Source organism: Chanos chanos, chromosome 1, assembly GCF_902362185.1.
Source record: "Chanos chanos chromosome 1, fChaCha1.1, whole genome shotgun sequence".
Taxonomy (NCBI): domain Eukaryota; kingdom Metazoa; phylum Chordata; class Actinopteri; order Gonorynchiformes; family Chanidae; genus Chanos; species Chanos chanos.
Genome location: NC_044495.1, coordinates 27,474,662 through 27,492,936, shown reverse-complemented (window position 1 = coordinate 27,492,936; position 18,275 = coordinate 27,474,662). Strand labels below are relative to the sequence as shown.

Here is an 18,275-nt window from a genome sequence, read left to right as displayed (position 1 = left end):
AGAGTTAACAGCACTCATTTGGACAAGAGGATAACTGAAATGGCCATCATAATGAAAACCATTACTACTGTTGTTAGTGAATAAAGAAATACATGAAATTAAACAAACACTAAACTCTCAGCTGTAGACTGTCAGTAATCTGAAGTTGTGTTTGTTTACAGATTCTTGATGAGACATTTATTTGGTTTAGATATTTGGATATCATTTTCTAACCAGAGGTAATATAAAGAGCTTAAAATTCTATTTATATAATCTATTTATTTTATTTAATCTTTAATTAAATAAATGTAATTTATTAAATGCGAACAACTCAGTCCCACAAAAAGAAATGTGAAAGTATTATCCATCTGCTACATGGAACAATCTCTATTAAAAGCAACTGTCAGAAGTTTCCTGGTAGAAAAAAGTTCTTCCATGTTCCTCTGAAGCTTTGTATTCCAGTTCTGTCAACATGATTTATTTGAAGAGTTCAGAGGTAAAAAATAAAAAGAGAGAAATAAGAGAGGAAGAGAAAAAGAAAGAGACACAGAGAGAGAGAGAGAGAGAGAAAGAGAGAGAGAGGGGGGAAGAGAGTGAGGGGGAGAAAGAAGAAGAAGAAGAACAAAAACAAAAAGAAGAAGAAAAAACATGAACTTTGATATTCTTTTCAGGGAGAAAAGTCATTATCTTGCATAGAAAGCTCAAGATTAACGGCAGTTGGTGCGGGCACAGTCACGTCTCATCTGTTCGTCTGGCGTCTTTTGCTGATTGGCCAGTAAGAGGGCAGCTGAAACAGAATGCCAAAAAGGCACTCTAACTACAAGCACCCCAGATTTATCATAGAGAAGACCTAGTTTGTAATGAACAGCACGACTTAAGATGCACAACAACACAAGCACAAGTAAGCCTTCTTACAGAACCTTCAATGTCTTAGCTCAACTTAGTGTCACTTTAAAACCATTCAGAAATGAGCAAACTCTGACTATGCACTAGTGCGCTCTGCTATGAGCTGTTAAATCCCATGCCTGATGCACAGAACACAACATAGGAATTGGCTACCAAACAGAAAGTGGATGTTTGATGTCAGAGGTCAGTGATTCCCAGGGGAGGTTATGTAAGAGCTCGTGTTGGCTGGGACATCCCTGCCACCAAGTGCCCAATAACCCTCCTAGGCCTCTCACGGGAGTCCGCCATGAATACAACCTTAAATAAAGATTTCTGCAAATAGCTCAAGTCACATGGGAGACCAGGAGGACAGAAGGAGGGAGAGATGGAGAGAGAGGGGGAGAGAGAGATGTAGGAGGATACTGAGAATGACTGAGGGAAAAAGAAAGCGAGAGATGCGAGAAAGATATTAACAGGAGAGGGGTTGAGTCCAGGACGTGAAAAAATTGAGTGGAAATAGCACAGGGCTGGAGGGTAGGGAGTATAAGACGTCATCAGAACAAACATAATTAGATCAACAGAGACAGGGGCCATATTAACACATAAATCCTCCAGATGGCTCCATCGGATGCATGAGGTGCATTTGTAGTTGCTGTGTAAGTAGACAGATTTATTGGACCAGTTCTTTATTCCAGTTTGAAGATGCAATGAGCTGTTTCGTGGCTGCTCTCTCTGGGGGGCTATTGTCCCAGTGTCTGAGTGGCCAGTATGAGCCAAATAAAATACTAACTCTACATTCAGTGAATGTTATAAAACCACCAAAGACCGAAATTACTGTTTAACTGAGCCTGTGTAGTTTGGGAAAACACAGCGCCCCAATTTGAATCGTCCCTTTCATAAACAAAACCAAAGAGACTCAATTAGGGCACTGCATTGAAAAAGCTGAACAACACTGGTATTGATGGACGCTGTGAATCTGTGGATCACCAAAGGCTTAACTGTTCACCAGGCCCACCTGTGCCACCTCCAAACATTCGGGTCAACGAGAGGACAGCCCGCATTACGCAGTCTACCATCTTCTTCAAATTCAACTGCAGCTGGTTCAGTGATGTCAATGGAGCGGTGCAATTCTTCACCGTCGTCGTTGCTGAGTCAGACGGTATGCTCGCTGATCTGTTTTTCTTTTCTCTGTCCTTTTTTTTTTTTTTTTTTTTTTTTTTTTTTTTTTTTTTTTTGAGGTTGGATACACAAAGAAATTGTCAAGGCTCGACAACAGACTTTGTGATTTGAATTGGCAATGCAAGAAAATCAGCATCCTCAGGCAAGCGTACAAAACAAAAACAAGCATAAAAACAAACAAACAAACAAAAAACCTCCAGTTGAATTACCTATAACAAATGTTTGCTTTTCTGGATGCTTTATCTTCTAAAGTACACTTCACCAGTGACAAATGACTTACAACACTTCTAGACTTGACAATTGCTTGTGCTAAAAATTTGCCTCAAGATTAATAATGAGTGGTCCATTAAACAGCCGGCACTGATTATTGAACTGAACTGACTGTGTGCCTTCATCAATATTTAACACAGAGCGTGAGACCCTGCAGCCTGAACAGAAACACCCTTTGCCTTCCTACCTGGACTACAAGTCCAACAGCTCCGTCAGAGCATACCAGACCAGCTACTTCCCCAGCCACTGCACTGAGGGACCAGACAACGGGGGAAAGGTGTTTGAAATCAATTTAGGTGCTGGGATGGACAGCTTGGGGGGTTCCTGTGACCAGGGACAGGAACAGAGTGAACACATGAACCCTTTCTGTGATGGTCCACTAAAGTCCAGAACTCCTTACAGGTACATCTCACATAGCTGCTCTGCCTACCACTGTGGTCACTGCAGGTGACACAACTTTTCTTGCACTTGGAACCCAGAGTAAAACTGAGTACAGATGTGAAAGTGAGGACAATGTAGGATAAGACTTAACCCATTCATCTCTATTTCAGACTGAGCATTCGGGCTTTCACTCAGCTCTTTGACGGGGAGCATATTGAGGTTTCCCAGCCCCTGTATACTGACACCTACCTGTCCCTGCCTCTCCTCACCCAAGCAGGTATAGCAGAGATATTGCACATGTCAGTTTAGTTTAAAAAAAAAAAAAAAAAGCTCATCATGTAGATGATACAGAACTCACTGTTGCCTGCATACTCTCCACAGAGTCGTTAGGTGGAGTCATTGAAGGTATTAGCGCCGGCATGTTTCTCATTGGAATGATGATTGCCATTACTGCCCTGCTCATCTACAGACAGAAGCTTCGCAAAGTGTGGGTTTACTGCTTTCCTATTTATACACACATGCACACACATGCACACACACACACACACACACACACACACACTTTATTAGCAATAACTAATGGGGGTCCATTGTTGGGGAGATAAGGAAAAACAGGACATCTGGACGGAGATAGGTAATGAGATGAGGGAGGAAGGAGATCAGCAGTTCCTGTTCACTAATTGAATTTGGCTAATAGTCCAGACCTGAAGGTCTTGTCTGTTAATTATTTAGCCTGTGTGAGGTTTGAACAGTAAAATGAGCATGTTTGGTGAGTTGGCATCTGTGTTAGCAACTTTATTTATTTGTTTATTTGTCTGGATGTGTAGGGCTGTACAGGAAGGGCCGGTGGTGCGTATGAGCATGTGGAAGGAAGTGCCCACTTCAGGGATGTACATGGGTATCAGGAGGTATTTATGAATATTTGAGCTTTTTGTTAAACAGTGTTATTTCAATTAAATGTCATCATGGGCTTACGAAGTTACTGCTGGTAATATATGTGTGAAACAATGCTGTTGTATGTGTACTAATGTACATGTTAAACAATAACATAGTGGTTATAGTCATCCATGTGTTAAACAAGTTTTGTTGATATCATCAATATCACTGGTACATAATTAACATGTTCATATCACTGGTTAAATGATGGTGTTGTTATAGGTATAAAGTAACATGAGTTAAATGCTGGCGTTGTAGCTATGGCAATATGTGTGTTAAACTGAGCTGTAACACTTCTTGACATTTATCACATTAAATTACACTCTTAGAGTGAAAGCTGAATTAAATCCATGTTGACTGTACTGTGCATAGGCTGGTACATCCCTCAGCACAGGATGACTTTTAATAATCAATAATAATAATCAATATAAGCCTTTTTGTGCTGCCCTACAGTCAGTAAATATCACCTGAGTTATCTGAGGGATGAGTTACTCTACTTCAAAACTAAACTGTGATGTAGTTACAATGAAGATCCCTAATTTTCACGTCAAAAAATAGCTAGGTGCCTTTCCATTTCATTTCCCATAGTTGACTGACTGACTGACTGACTGATTGACTGACTGACTGAATGATTACTGATCGACTGATTGAGTCAATATTTCTCTTTCTAGGCAGGATGAAGTAAAGAGATGTTAGACCTAAATGAAACGCACCATCTGGGCCCCGTGAAATGTATTATTAAATGGATTAAATGTTGTCATTGACTTCAAACCATTGAGAGGTGATTAAATTTTCCCAGAGCAGAGACAATGACAAGTAATGAGGTATAGGCCAGAGATCACCTGTCGAGGGAAGTGCAGTGAATTAATGCAGAAGCAGTTGTGTATGTCCAACCGCCCACTGCCATCCACAAGTACCATGAGTGGAGTGCATGAGAATGTAGTCCATTGGGCACACAGACTAATTTAATACCTAAGTGTTTCTGCTCTCTTAAATCAAACAAGAAGATATTTAAAGAAGTTTCTTGTGTACAATGGGAAGAATTTTGATCATTTATGCCTTAGGAAATCTGACTTTAGTTTTTTTGTCACTTGAACTGGGTGTGAGAAGCATGAACATGTTCTGATCTCAGTCCTGATTTTCTCTACCTGTTATTGCTTTGACTAAATGTCCATCAGTGTGACCAATTTGATCAAATAGAAATGGAGAGAGAGAGGGGAGGAGAGAGATTAGGATGGGAGAGCAATTGGTACGAAAGACACAAAGTGAGAGTGAAGGAGGCAGAAAGATGGAGGGAGGAAAAAGTAGCAGGAAAAGTGTCTGTCTGTGCGTGCGTGCGTGTGTGTGTGTGTGTGTGTGTGTGTGTGTGTGTATGTGTATGTGTGTGTGTTTTGAAATAATGGATGCAATTATCTACTAGCTGCGGTAGATCGATGCCACAGGAGTACAAGCATGGTGTTAAAACCATTGCGGCTTATTACTCCAGTCTGTGTGTGGACAGCCACGGATTGATCCCTGGCCTTCGTAGTGCGGGTGCCTGTGGGCAGTGGCAGACATGCAAACTGTCCACACTGCCACAAAAACAGCCTGTAGGCACAGTATTATCAGACCAGCCAGTCTGCCCCAGACATACTATTGTAATGGAGTGACTTCAGTGGCCCCTCTGGGTGCAGCAAAATTTCGTCAGTGTTGTGAGAAGTGGTTCTCAGCTCTTTGTCTACTCCAAGCAGGACTAACTAGCTCGACCCTGAGGTAGAGAGAAGGCTTGAGTGCATGCAGAGAAATACAAGACTTGTGACAATGTGACTTGTAGTGGTAGCTGTAAAGGATTTGATTAAACCATAGGGTTTAATTGTGTCCTTCTTCTCTCTTTATTCCAGCAATCGGCGCATCTCAAGGTGTGTACTGCTCATGAACACCACTCTATGAAGTGTCTGATGAGTATCTATCACAATATGGATCACTTTACCAATTTCTTTTCGTTCTTTTTTTTCTTTTCTTTTTTTTTTTACATTAGCCCTATTAAAGCGGCCCACTTTGAGTCCCACCTTGCCAAACTCCAGGCTGATTCCAATTACTTGCTCTCAGAGGAATTTGAAGTGAGTAAGAACGTATTTTGAAATGTAAATGTCTGTACACATCTTCTACCATACAATTAAATTCTGGCTGTGTCCGCAGTATTAGCATCAAGGAGAAAACAGCAAACTTGCATTAAACCCAGGACTGTTCAGCTAAATCATCCGTCCCTCTTATTGTGGCAACACACTGTGGCCTTCAGTATTGCAAGGCAACTGTAGTTTATGATACTGATGGCTATCAACTCTGCCTCTGTTTCCATCCACAGGACCTGAAGGATGTGGGCCGGAATCAGCCTATGGATGCAGCTCGTTTACCCGAGAACCGTGGCAAGAATCGATACAACAATATATTGCCCTGTAAGTGCTCTCTAAGAGAGAGAGAGAGAGAGACAGAGAGAGAGAGAGAGAGAGAGAGAGAGAGAGAGAGAGAGAGAGAGAGAATCAGAAATGGAGTACATCAACACTGGATTAGAGATTCGGTGATATCAGCAGGTTAGAGATAGCAGACACCATTAATTGCTACGGAATTGATTCCCCTTTGATAGTATGACTTTAAAAAAAGATCAGTTTCATCAGCCTCTTCCTTTTCAAAGTGGCATTTTTAGATTGCTTTCCCTCATGCATATTCATTAAATTGGTGTTTTCAAGCTTGTTAAAGTGCACAGCAAACAGTTGGAGGCAGATGTACCAGGAAAACAAGGTAGCAGAATATGGCTACTCCCCTGACTTCAGCAGACTAGAAAATGTTGTCATCCTGCAGCATTTAAGAGCCATGTACCCATCCGATTTGGTTAATTCATAATAAAGCATCAACTCTTTCCAAAGCAACGCTAATCGTGTTTTAAAATGTTTTATACCAAACCAGGACATTAACATGATACGATTTGTAAAACCAGTGCTCAATAATGACCATTGTTTGCTGAGACAGATTAAGAAAAGCTATTAACAGTGCTGACCACCCCCACGCTGACTCTGACCACCTGTTCCTCTAACTTCCCCAGACGACTCAACGCGGGTAAAGCTGTCCTACTTGGAAGACGACCCATGCTCAGACTTCATCAACGCCAGCTACATCCCAGTGAGTCCATGAGTGAGAGCCATCTCTCCACTTTGTCATTTGATTCTCTCTGGAGTTAGTTGGGGGAATAACATTGAAAATATTGAATGATGGTTTCCTCAAGCAGGATTAAGATTAGTCTTGAACCAAATTGGATTTTGGATAGAGAGTCTCTATTGGTGCAATTTATTCTAAGATTATGTTTACATTTAGTCTGAGAAAGTGATCCTGTGAGTTGAATAGTGTGGAGTTCATTACTGAAGAGCTGGAGTTTAATGTAAATGAACCACTAAGGGGTTACACAGGATAGATGAGACTCTTCTGCCATATGTGCAGTTCCTTAGTGTCTAATCAGACTAAACAAAACCTCAGAAATCTTGTGAACTATACACAAGAGCAAAGTAAATTGTATGTGCAAGTGAAAACTCTAAGGAGAGTGTATAAAGAGTAAAACCGAACATGACTCCAGCCCAGCTGTGCAATCCATCCTTCATCAGCTGGTCTGAGTCTCCCTCTGGAAACCAGTTTGACTTGTTTGGCTACCAGCCTTAGAATGCTGTGAACCCCTTTCATGAAGACACACTATCCCATCTACTCTAATGAGCTGTTACTTTTTCTTTCTTTTCCTAATCATCCCCATGGGCCTTGCCAAACCTTCCCAAGCATGATCAACTTCAGGCTGGAAAGACTGGCTTTGCACAATCGTTTCAAACATTAGCCTGTGTCTAATCTTACAGCTGACCTTTAAATGCAAAAGGTTAAAAGTGTCTGAACTGAGTTGTATTTTTTTTTTGAAGAGCATGTGTGTTCCCCTGTCACACGAGTTTTACATGCCTGAAATCATACATTCACATCTCCTACACTAGCAGATAGCATCTTATCTGAGAACAGCAGTGCTGAGTCATTGTGTCTTTAGGAAGGGATTATGACAGCTTAAACATGGCCTAAGAACTTTGTGATGAAGATGAGGAGTTTAAATATTTTTATATCAGATATGAGTCCATATGTGTTTAGGTTAGAGCAACTTTAAAATACTACATCTCTAATCTATTTGGCGTAATTCAGCTCTCTACTGGAATGACTGCAAACGTACATTTGCATGCCAAAATATTGTTTTGACTGAAATGGATAAGTGGAGTGGACACAAAAAAGGACATATGCAAGAACAGGTTTGAAATATATATTTTGAGCTACACAGATGGGGAGACCCTTTTTGTGTTTTTCTGTCAGGGAAACAACTTCCGTCGAGAATATATTGCAACTCAAGGGCCCCTCCCAGGCACTAAGGACGACTTCTGGAGGATGGTGTGGGAGCAAAACGTGCACAATATCGTCATGGTGACGCAGTGTGTGGAAAAGGGCCGGGTGAGTGGAAAAAAAGAGAGTCGTGTCGTAATAGGCGCACCGTTACCATGGTGACATGTCCACACACAAACACACATGCACGCGTGTATGCTCACGCACGCTCTCAGATGCACACGCACACACACACACACACACACATAAGGAAGAGCAAACACGGAAATAAAGGTCAGCTATCAGAAATGAATTATTACTGGCAAATCATTTGTGATGGACCAACTGATTACATTCTGAAAGGTGTCAGACATAGGTAGTCTGTAGTGAACTTTTGTCTTTTTATTTGTAAAACACCAGTATTGGCTAGAGAATGGTCAGGTGGTGATCTTGTCATGGTTCTTTTCATCCCATGCAGGTGAAGTGTGATCACTATTGGCCATTTGACCGTGAGCCGCTGTATTACGGAGATCTAGTTGTTCACATGGTCTCTGAATCAGTTCTGCCAGAGTGGACCATCCGTGAATTCAAGATCTGCTGTGTAAGTTGACAAGTTTTGATTTAAAAATGCTCTAGTGCAATATCTAAAAAGAGCAAATTATCTCTACAGATTCATAACAAAATAAATAAATAAACATTCGAATCAGTCAATCAAAACTCTGTTAAACCAAGATTGTCTGCTTAGAACAAAGGATTATATGAAATTAATAATTGCCGGCATATGTGATCACTAATAATTGTTATGAAGTTAAACTGCTGGGATGTGGAAATGGAGACTACAGCCTTCTTCTGTCTTATTTTAAAACTAAATGAGTCTTTTGGGAACGAGACCTCCCACATCAACAGACTGTGGTCAAGCAGAATTTAAGAACTAGTTAAAAAAAATTCTCAAGTTTCAGCATACAAAGAACATGATAAAAACCACTAAAGTACTCATTCATGTGTATAAGTTGTGCAAGGGCTTTTGAAGGCTTGTAACATTTTTATTACTGGTCAGACAATGAATCACTGTTCTGTTAACTGTACAGTATTACATGCATAACTAGTATATGAGAGTTTTTCTTTCCTTTTGTGTCGTTTTTAGGAAGGCCAGTTGAGTTACCCACGAATAGTTCGTCAGTTCCACTACACTGTCTGGCCAGACCACGGCGTGCCAGAGACAACCCAGTCTCTCATCCAGTTTGTGAGAACTGTCAGGGATTACATCGACAGAGCCCCCAGCTCTGGACCTACTGTTGTACACTGCAGGTGTGTGTTTCTCTTAAAGGAATAAACACACAAACACACACACACACACGTCTGATCTTGTTTTGTGTTTTTTTCCTCACACACTGGGTTAAAAAAGTTTTCATCCATGTCATTTAATTTAAACCAGTGCTGCAACAACCAATCACAGCCATTCTCATAATATGATCTGGTCATATTGCTGTGGTGTAACACACACACACAAATACCCACACGCACCTGAGGTAAAAATAAATGTGAAATACTGTGTCTGAACAGAGTAATAGCAGAGGAGTACGATCAGAGATGTCAGAACATGTTGAGGTGCAAAGGTTTCAAATTCAGAAATAGGTTATAAGCTTAGTTGCCATGAGTGTGTGTGTGTGTGTGTGTGTGTGTGTGTGTGTATCTGTGTGTGAGAGAGAGAGAGAGAGAGAGAGAGAGAAATGGAGAGAGAGAGATGGAAAGAGTAAGAGAGAGCCAGAGAGAGCACAGAGTAACTAGATTAATATTTAAACACCTCCACACTTTCATATTCAGTGGTTATAACAGCAAAGCAAGATGGTCTCTCCATCTCCCTGGGCAGCAGCAGCAGATAATGCTATTGGATTTTTATCTTTGTGTAATTTCCTTCATTACACTTCCCTTGTTTTATTACTTTTCACATCGTCTGCTCCCTAACAATTCACTAGTGCCTCCTCTGCCCTCACTCCTTGCTTCAGTGCAAAGTGACACAAATCTTTAGGTGAGCCTTGTTCCTCTTCATACTTTGGCAAAACAAACACAAGAATATCTTTTAATGGTAAGCAGAATGCTCAATTATATGTCAACTTCAATAACAAATCACCATACCTGGTTATCTGTTAACCATGGCATGACATTTTGGGCTATTGATGGCTATTTGCAGAAGCTCTGATGTGAATGAACTCTTGATAGCAGAAAGGGTCCAGACTAGAGCCTGGTCTATATTGAACCTTTTTCCCATCTAAACACATTTTGTAATCAAGATATGTACATTATGGCTTCGAATGGTCCTGTGGGTCACAGAAATTCTCTGTACTTGTGGAAAATTTCAGTTTGGTGTAAGGATTGAGCAGTGTCATACAAAAAATGTTTGGTTGACTAAGAAGGATTTACAAAAACATTTGATTGGGATTTACATAACAATGCCATGTTTTGCATGAAAATGTACTATGTTAAGTAAGACAGCCTTGCATGAATGCGAAAATTTGTACACAATGCAAGTAGCATCTGGAAAGCATAAACTAGACTTAAGGAGAAGAACTTCAGATAAATGGTCGTTATCAGTGAAAAGGAGGAGATTAGCTGGCAACAAGAACAAGTGAACAGTTCAGTTTCTGAGTACATTTAGAGGTTTATGGATATGATGGGCTAATGTATGTCATACAGTGATGGAACAAGTTAGTTTTGCCGGAAAGCTGAAATCTGAAAGCACAATAAAACCTCAGATAGCACAGTTTTCCTGGACAGACACTGTTTAACCAAAAATGTAAGCAACAAGTATTCAAGTATTCAAGCCCAATTGTAATCCCATTACAAGAGTGTCAAAAGGAAAGAAACATAATACATCAAGTCCAACTGTTCCTGTAGACATGAATAAAGACAATACACCTCAAGAAAAAAAAAAAACCTTCCCTACCTCTTTCTTTCTTAGGAGAAAAAGTGTGTAAAGTGGCATGTATTATTCCAGCCGAGTACAGAGGGCCATTGCTGAGTTATCGTTCTTTCTGTCCTGGAGGGGACTGTGACGTTTATTAAAGGATACAGTGTGAAGGGAAACCTCTCAGCTTCAGCCAGTGCATTCCTGTCTCAGCAAAAAAACCCCAACTTATTTCCCAGAGGTGGTGAAAGAGAATCTGTCTGTCAGGATCTATGTGCCCCAATCATATTACATTCTGTTGCTTATATATATTTGATTTTCATCATTCCACAATGTCAGTAAATGATTCAGGTCTTATAAAAACTTGGATGGTACTGCTGATATGTTCCGATGACTCCCAGCACAAACGATTAACTTCAAATCTCTCTGCTTTTTGAGTGGTGTTGCCATTTGAATGAAGGAGGTATGAAAGACAAACTGTGATGCTGTGGGGGGAAAAATGGGGGGTTGGAAAGGAGTCTTTCCGACTACCATCTCACTCTTTTACTCCATCTCTTCTATCCATCTTTTCATCCATGCATGCATCTCTCTCCCTTTCTCTTTCTCTCTCTCATTCTCTCTCTCTTTCACTCTCTATCTCTCTCATAGTGCTGGGGTGGGTCGCACAGGGACCTTCATTGTGCTGGACCGCGCGCTGCAGCAGTTGGATAGCAGAGGCACAGTGGATATCTATGGCTGTGTGTTTGATATGCGGCTGCACCGCTCACACATGGTGCAAACTGAGGTACCAAACTCTGCTCTGACCAGTCTCCTATTACCACTGCTGTCTCATCAGCAGCCCAGCGCACTGCACTGGTAGAATGTTAGTAGAATGCTGCCGTAGCGTTAAAGGGGAAACCAATGTTTTATGAGCCATGCTGGGTCACCATTATGAAGACGTTGACAGGGCAGAAATCAGAGGGGTCTACTGAATAATGAAGCATAACTATGGCACAAGAGAAACAGTTGCTTTTGCACTGTAGGCTGTTTAAGTATGGAAACTGTGAAAGTCAGCATGTTCTGATTACCTAATGCAGTAATAAGATGCTCTCTCATATTTTCACAAGGTTGCAATCATAAATGATAGTATTTGCTGCCTGACACTGATAATGTCAGACAAGTTAAGCTTTGAGTGTTTCATCTGAACTTCTCCCTCTTTCCCCAGTGCCAGTATACATACCTCCACCAGTGTGTACGTGACGTTCTAAGGGCCAGAAAGCTACGATGTGAACAAGAAAACCCACTCTATCCGATCTATGAAAACTTTAACCCAGACTATTACAGAGGTAAGAACATTACCCACATCACTTGACCAAAAAAAAAAAAATATATATATATATATATATCACCATTCTCACCAGTGAAGTCAATGTTGCATTTTGTAATACTGTGAACTGAGCTTTTGTTTAAAAAAAAAAAGAGAGAGAGAGAGACATAACACTAAATATCCATCTATTTTCCTCTCTTCAGATTTTGTGTACACAGGGCACTAATGATCGCGTCACTCTCAACATGACCTAGGGAAAACGACGTTGGCTATTTTTCACAACAGGACAAGGGCAGAGAAATAGCTTTTATTTTTTTATACATACTATGTTAACAAAGTTCTTGAAATGTTACGGTTGTGTATTTAATGTTACAGATCCTTGTGTATAGAAGTATTTATGTCTGTCTTTTAAATCGTTAAACCCTCTATCAAGACTGTATTCTCAGTTAGCATTCAGTAGAACCTCAGAGAAATTTCATTCTTATGTGAGACCCATTTTGAATCGGTTGAGCATTATGGGATGGAAACTGTGTGACGTATAGTAGATTATGTACTTACAAATAAAAGGGCATTCACCCTCAGATGAACTGTATATATTGCAGTTCAGTGACTAAAAATGTGAAATAAAATTAAACTCTGAAGCAATAATTCAGATTTTTAATCAGGTGCTTCTACTACTGTGTATTATCGTAAAGTTAAAGGTTAAATAGTTTTCTCTTTAAATTAACTGCACAATTGCATCAAAATGCTGGGTTCAAGGTTAATGATTGTAGCAGATGCTCCTTATATATGTGTCATAAGAAAACATACTGGTAGAATTTTTTTTTTCTTTTTTTACTTTTCATCATGTATTATAAACTGTGCATTTCTTTAGTCTTCATGTCACTAGCTGTTAGTCTTAGATACTGTTTTTGAAATCCGTTGATGTATTCAGATGTCTGATTTCTTATGGGTGTCTGGGTAAGGTGCACTGTAACTATGTTTGCTAATCCCATGTAAGTACACTGTAACTATGTTTGCTAATCCCATGTAAGCACACAGTAACTATGTTTGCTAATCCCATGTAAGTACACTGTAACTAACAGAGAGACTGATGCGGTCTCTGCTCTCTGCTGTAACACATTCCTACTATTATGTATTTTATTCTACTGCTGTTCTCCTGCGATGCTGATTGCATTGAAATAGTAGAAAGTGACCAGAAACTGACAGCTGTAGGCTTGCAAACACAAGCACTCCAAAGCTTTTAAATGTACTCATTAATCAGTTAGCTTTATCAGCGCCACATGTAGTGGAACTTCAATTACACAATGAGATGTTTGAACAGAGTGTGAAAGTAGTGACTTACAGAAATTTCCCTCAGTCGTGAAAATGCCCTTTCGAATTGGAGCTCTGGGATTATTATCTTGAATCACTGCATAAACAGAAGTACATTTTGAACTGCTGGTCTAGTTAATGAAAGGCCAAATCTAAGGATGACAAGATTAAGTCATGTTAGTACTACTTGTTTATGAGAACTAGCACAGAACAAGCACAGGACTGTGAAAAATATTATTTAGACTTCAATTTACCGTCAAAATGGAAATCACCTGACATTTTAAAATTTGGATTTAGTCCAGGTTTTGGTGCAAATTCAACTTGATATCTCTTGTTGCCCTAAAAATTGTCATCAGAAAGGATGTTGACTAGTGGATGTATCACGCTCTTATAACTCATGCCAGGATATTAAATTTAATCTGAATGGATTTGATTTATGTCCCATTAGAGACAAAGAGAAATGTCACAGCTCTACATTGATTTGTCTCTAGAGAGAACAGTCTATGAATTAGCACAGAACATTCCAGAAAAACACCTCTTGTCCTCATGTTACCTGCCCCTCCTCCTCCCAGGAGGTTAAAGGTCAGCGTCAGAGAGATTATAATAGGACGATGCTGAGTGCCATCAAATCTCTCGCTCTCGTCTCCCCTGAGTGGATTTACTGTGCATTGAGCTAAGCTCTGCGTTGGATTTTTGAAACACTGACCTGTTTTGTTTGAACACCAGGCCTGTTCACTTAGAGTGTACACCCTCTCCTCTCAGTAGCTTTCACAGAGTGTCATAAATGGTAAACCTTATGTCTTGGACCTCCCCATGCTTTCGATATCCCTGTGTGATACATACTTAGTGAATCACTCTCTCACCTTTCACATTCACTAACAAAGATCAGGATCCAACTCTCTCTCACTGTTACCATGATGCTGTCTCATCGCTACTACCTCACATATGCTTGCATGAGCTGGGAAGACGTGTATATTGAAGCCACAGTGTTATTACTCAGTAGGGGAAGTTGCAATGATGTCTTTTCCACATTCACTACATCTTTCCACCCACTGACAAGAGTATTGTGTTTTACTTTAAAATGAAACTGCATAAATGCTTTTCTCCTCTTGTGATGTGGTTTGATGTATATTCCATCCTAAAACATTGTCTGCTTTATATGTTCATGATTCTTGAGCTGAACAGTGCAAAGGTTCCGCCAACTATTGTATTCTCAGATTAATGAAAGAGACAGATTGTGGTTGTCTACCAATCAAATGTCTGTAGTATGCATAAATCCAGAGTCTAACCTTTTAAAACTATATTTTTCCATTGACTACTGTATAAGAATATAATTTTGTGCCTCTTCCTTGCTATTTCTTCTTTCTGATCCAAATACACTGTGCTCTTTGCTGGTTCTCAAACAAACAAGCAAAAAAAGAATGTATATAATTATTACAAAAGCAGACAAGTAGCCATTTGTATATGCTGTACTAAATATATGTAATACCAAAGTGTTTATTGCTATGTACTCAAAGAGCAGCCTAATTAATTGATTATACTTCTGAGAATGTTAGCATAAGTATACTAGGCAAAATGCATTAATGTTATAGTCCAAATACAAATACATGATGTATATGTGTTTCTTAGAGAAAATATTTTGCATTTATTTTATCTACCTTTGATGTTCTTGAAGTATTCAAATTGTCACCAAAAAAAGCATAGAAATGACTTGCAGTGTCAAAGATTTCATTTTTGAGTGACACTGAGGGACAACAACAAGGCTAAAAGTGTAGCTTGTGTCTTAGCAACACTGAACATGCAGGCGCTGATCTTGTTGCAACACCTGCTCAAACCTTCTTCTGCCTATTGAGCGAGCAATTACTCTCCACTTACTCACTAACAGGTGGGTACAGAACAGAAAGGCAGTATATTTCTCAGCCCACATTTCACTCAACTGAAAAGACGTTTTTTTCTTTTTTTCAAAGGATGGAGATGTATTTTGATAGATGGATGAACAACTCTTAAATTCTAAATGACAATAAAAATTATTTGAATGTTTAAAGCTCAGTATTTCTTTTCTTTGTGTGCTTGTGTGTATGTGTGTGTGTGTGTGTGTTTAAAGTGGGTGCCACACATATATCAGGTGATATACGGATATGTAAATATATTTGCGTGCTCTGTGTATTTGCATGAAGATATAAACTTATGCCTCCACAATAAACGTCGCAGTCAAATCCATGATGGTGTGAGTTTCACATGTGATGGGTTGTTTGGCTTATTTTCTCACTAACAATGAGAGACTAGAACTGTGAGAACTCAGGGTGCTAATCATAGTTCTCACAGCATCACGGTCTAGCACACACAAACACACACACACACGCACACACACACATACACACACATACAAAACCAACACTTCACCACCTCCTTGGTAAGATAAGAAGCTTTGGAGAATTTGTGTTGAGGGCACTGAAGCACAGGGCAATTTCATTGTCAGTCTGTCCATCAGCATCACACTGAATGAGTTGAGCAGCTCTGACGTAAAAGGCTGTGACTGGAGTGAGAAAGCCCACATTTTATGACCATCCTTATAGATGAGGTAAACAACGTAACTGAGGTGCACAGACTAATAATAATATTATTTAATACAATAATAATATTGTATAATAATATCATTTGTCTTTTATTGGAAGAGGAACGCAGTTCCTCAAATCTCAGTATTTTACTGTAACTGTCAAGGAAGCTGATGTAATATCACAGTAAAAGTTTTAGACTGACAGGGATGGGTGAGAAAATACATCTCATCACAGTGAGAGAAACATCATACTGCTGCTGTCCTTTTAAACTACATGATTTCACAGCGTTGACTCCTGATTCATTTCAAACTTACAAATAACTCTACCGAATAACTCCCATATTTTCAACGTTCACCCAATATTTTATCAAAATATTGGGTGAACGTTGAAACATATATGATGATATGATATGATATGAAGTTTGTTTGTAAAACTCAGAGACCTGTAGCATTCCTGTTGGCACAGACATCACTAGAGGAATGAAAACTGAAGACTGTTGTACTCCATCAGCACATTTCACTGACTCTCAGATGAGTTTCTCTGTTCTGATGCTCTGTGCTTTCTCATACCTCACCAATACTATCTCTGGGCAAAGCAACACCCCACACCCCTCCCTTTTTTGCCTGAGCTTCAGTTGATCCCATTTGTTCAAACAAAGTATTTATCATTTAGATTACAGTGCAATTGTATGAGGTTTACGCCTCCTCTCTCTCCGCTATCTGCCCTTGATATAATTGAGGAGAGGAGGAGTTGTTAGGGGGGTGCTGTTTAATCTGTGTTCTCTCATGATTTTAGTTTTGATGGTGCCTGGCAATCTGCAAGTCCAGCTCATTTTAAGATGTGGCACTTGACTACGGGACACCTGCACACACTTACAGGGTAGAAATGAATGTATTATTCCATGCATCAAGGCTAAGGAACATAAACCAACACCACGATTCCAAAGTTCACCAGTATCCGATGATATGGTATATAGGGAGGTCTGTCAGCATATAAATCACAATGAAACAGTAGATAAGACGATTACAAGCACATTTGTGATTAAGTTGAAAAAGTGTATGAACACTTGACAGGTACCTACTTTCCTTTAGGTAATTTCCTTCCCTCCTATCAAAAGAGATGCTTGAGATATCCATGGACGAGTTAGTCAAATAGTGAGAAGGTGAGTGCGAACACACAGTGAATGAAAGTTACAAAAAAAAAAAAATCTGTGCTCAGATCCCATCTCATCAACTTCAACCGCTTTTATTTAATTTCATCGATCATTTCAGACAGTCTGAAATGAAATCTTAAAGAGAAAAAATGAGACATTTCTCCTTTTAAAGTAATCTCATAGATTAGTTATTTGGAGCCTTGTCAAAGTAATAAAGTCTGTCCACACTTGCCTTTTTAGAGTGGCTCCAGACCCAGTCATGCTCATGTTTTTAGTCGCTCAAGTTTTTGCATGCGCAGTTTGAGACTGATGATTCTAAGAATAACTAGGCCTCTCTCTGATAAGCATGGGTGTCATGGTAACCCCCATCTAATACGTGCATAATTAGTGGCAGCTGCATTGATGTCACCACACAAACAAGAACGAGAGGGTGAAACTAAAAGAGTATAAATATACAGGCATGGGTACACACATATGCCCATGCACACACACACACACACACACACACACACACATACACACACACACACGCTATTCAACTGTTGTCAACTTTTCATGCAATGGACATTTCCAATGTCGTGTCTGAATGCCTTGCAATGTATGATAGAAAGAAAATGCCCGAAAACACATCTTGCACAATACTCTCTTTTAATAGTCTTTTGTTTAAGATCTAAATCAGGCACTATTCATCATAACATCATGAGTTATAAATCATGTTTTTATGGGTTTTTTTCTGTAAATAGTTTCATCCGACAGGATAAGTCTTGCACAATTCAAGTCTAAGAGGCAATGATGTATTATCTAAGATGACCCATCTCTAAACAAGGGAAGAACCAAAGCCCAAGAAAGCCAAGCTCTGGGTGAAGAATAGAGTGAGCGTGTGCATTTAGCACAGAGCGAGAGCAGCCATGCCTCTTGGTGACAAAGAGATTTGGTGTATAGCCTCACAATGCAGAATCACTCCTTCAACAACCTTACATCTGCATTCAAGTTAGGAAGAGTTCACCTAATAAACTGTGTGGACAGGTGCAAATACAC

The 18,275-nt window shown here is 39.7% G+C and overlaps 1 protein-coding gene across 1 annotated transcript in view; it reads left to right on the top strand.

Annotated features, from left to right (window-relative positions):
* Positions 1 to 15,570, top strand: part of ptprb (protein tyrosine phosphatase receptor type b) — a 36,016-nt gene extending 20,446 nt beyond the window's left edge. Inside the window, exons 17-31 of the mRNA XM_030789985.1 lie at positions 1,874 to 2,023; positions 2,454 to 2,715; positions 2,865 to 2,971; positions 3,076 to 3,181; positions 3,522 to 3,602; positions 5,511 to 5,528; positions 5,648 to 5,729; positions 5,975 to 6,065; positions 6,710 to 6,786; positions 7,996 to 8,130; positions 8,480 to 8,602; positions 9,146 to 9,309; positions 11,555 to 11,690; positions 12,111 to 12,231; positions 12,416 to 15,570. Of these exons, the coding sequence (XP_030645845.1) occupies positions 1,874 to 2,023; positions 2,454 to 2,715; positions 2,865 to 2,971; positions 3,076 to 3,181; positions 3,522 to 3,602; positions 5,511 to 5,528; positions 5,648 to 5,729; positions 5,975 to 6,065; positions 6,710 to 6,786; positions 7,996 to 8,130; positions 8,480 to 8,602; positions 9,146 to 9,309; positions 11,555 to 11,690; positions 12,111 to 12,231; positions 12,416 to 12,438 (1,676 nt within the window). The 3' untranslated portion in view covers positions 12,439 to 15,570. The remainder of the gene's footprint in view (positions 1 to 1,873; positions 2,024 to 2,453; positions 2,716 to 2,864; positions 2,972 to 3,075; positions 3,182 to 3,521; positions 3,603 to 5,510; positions 5,529 to 5,647; positions 5,730 to 5,974; positions 6,066 to 6,709; positions 6,787 to 7,995; positions 8,131 to 8,479; positions 8,603 to 9,145; positions 9,310 to 11,554; positions 11,691 to 12,110; positions 12,232 to 12,415) is intronic.
* Positions 15,571 to 18,275: the final 2,705 nt, after the last annotated feature.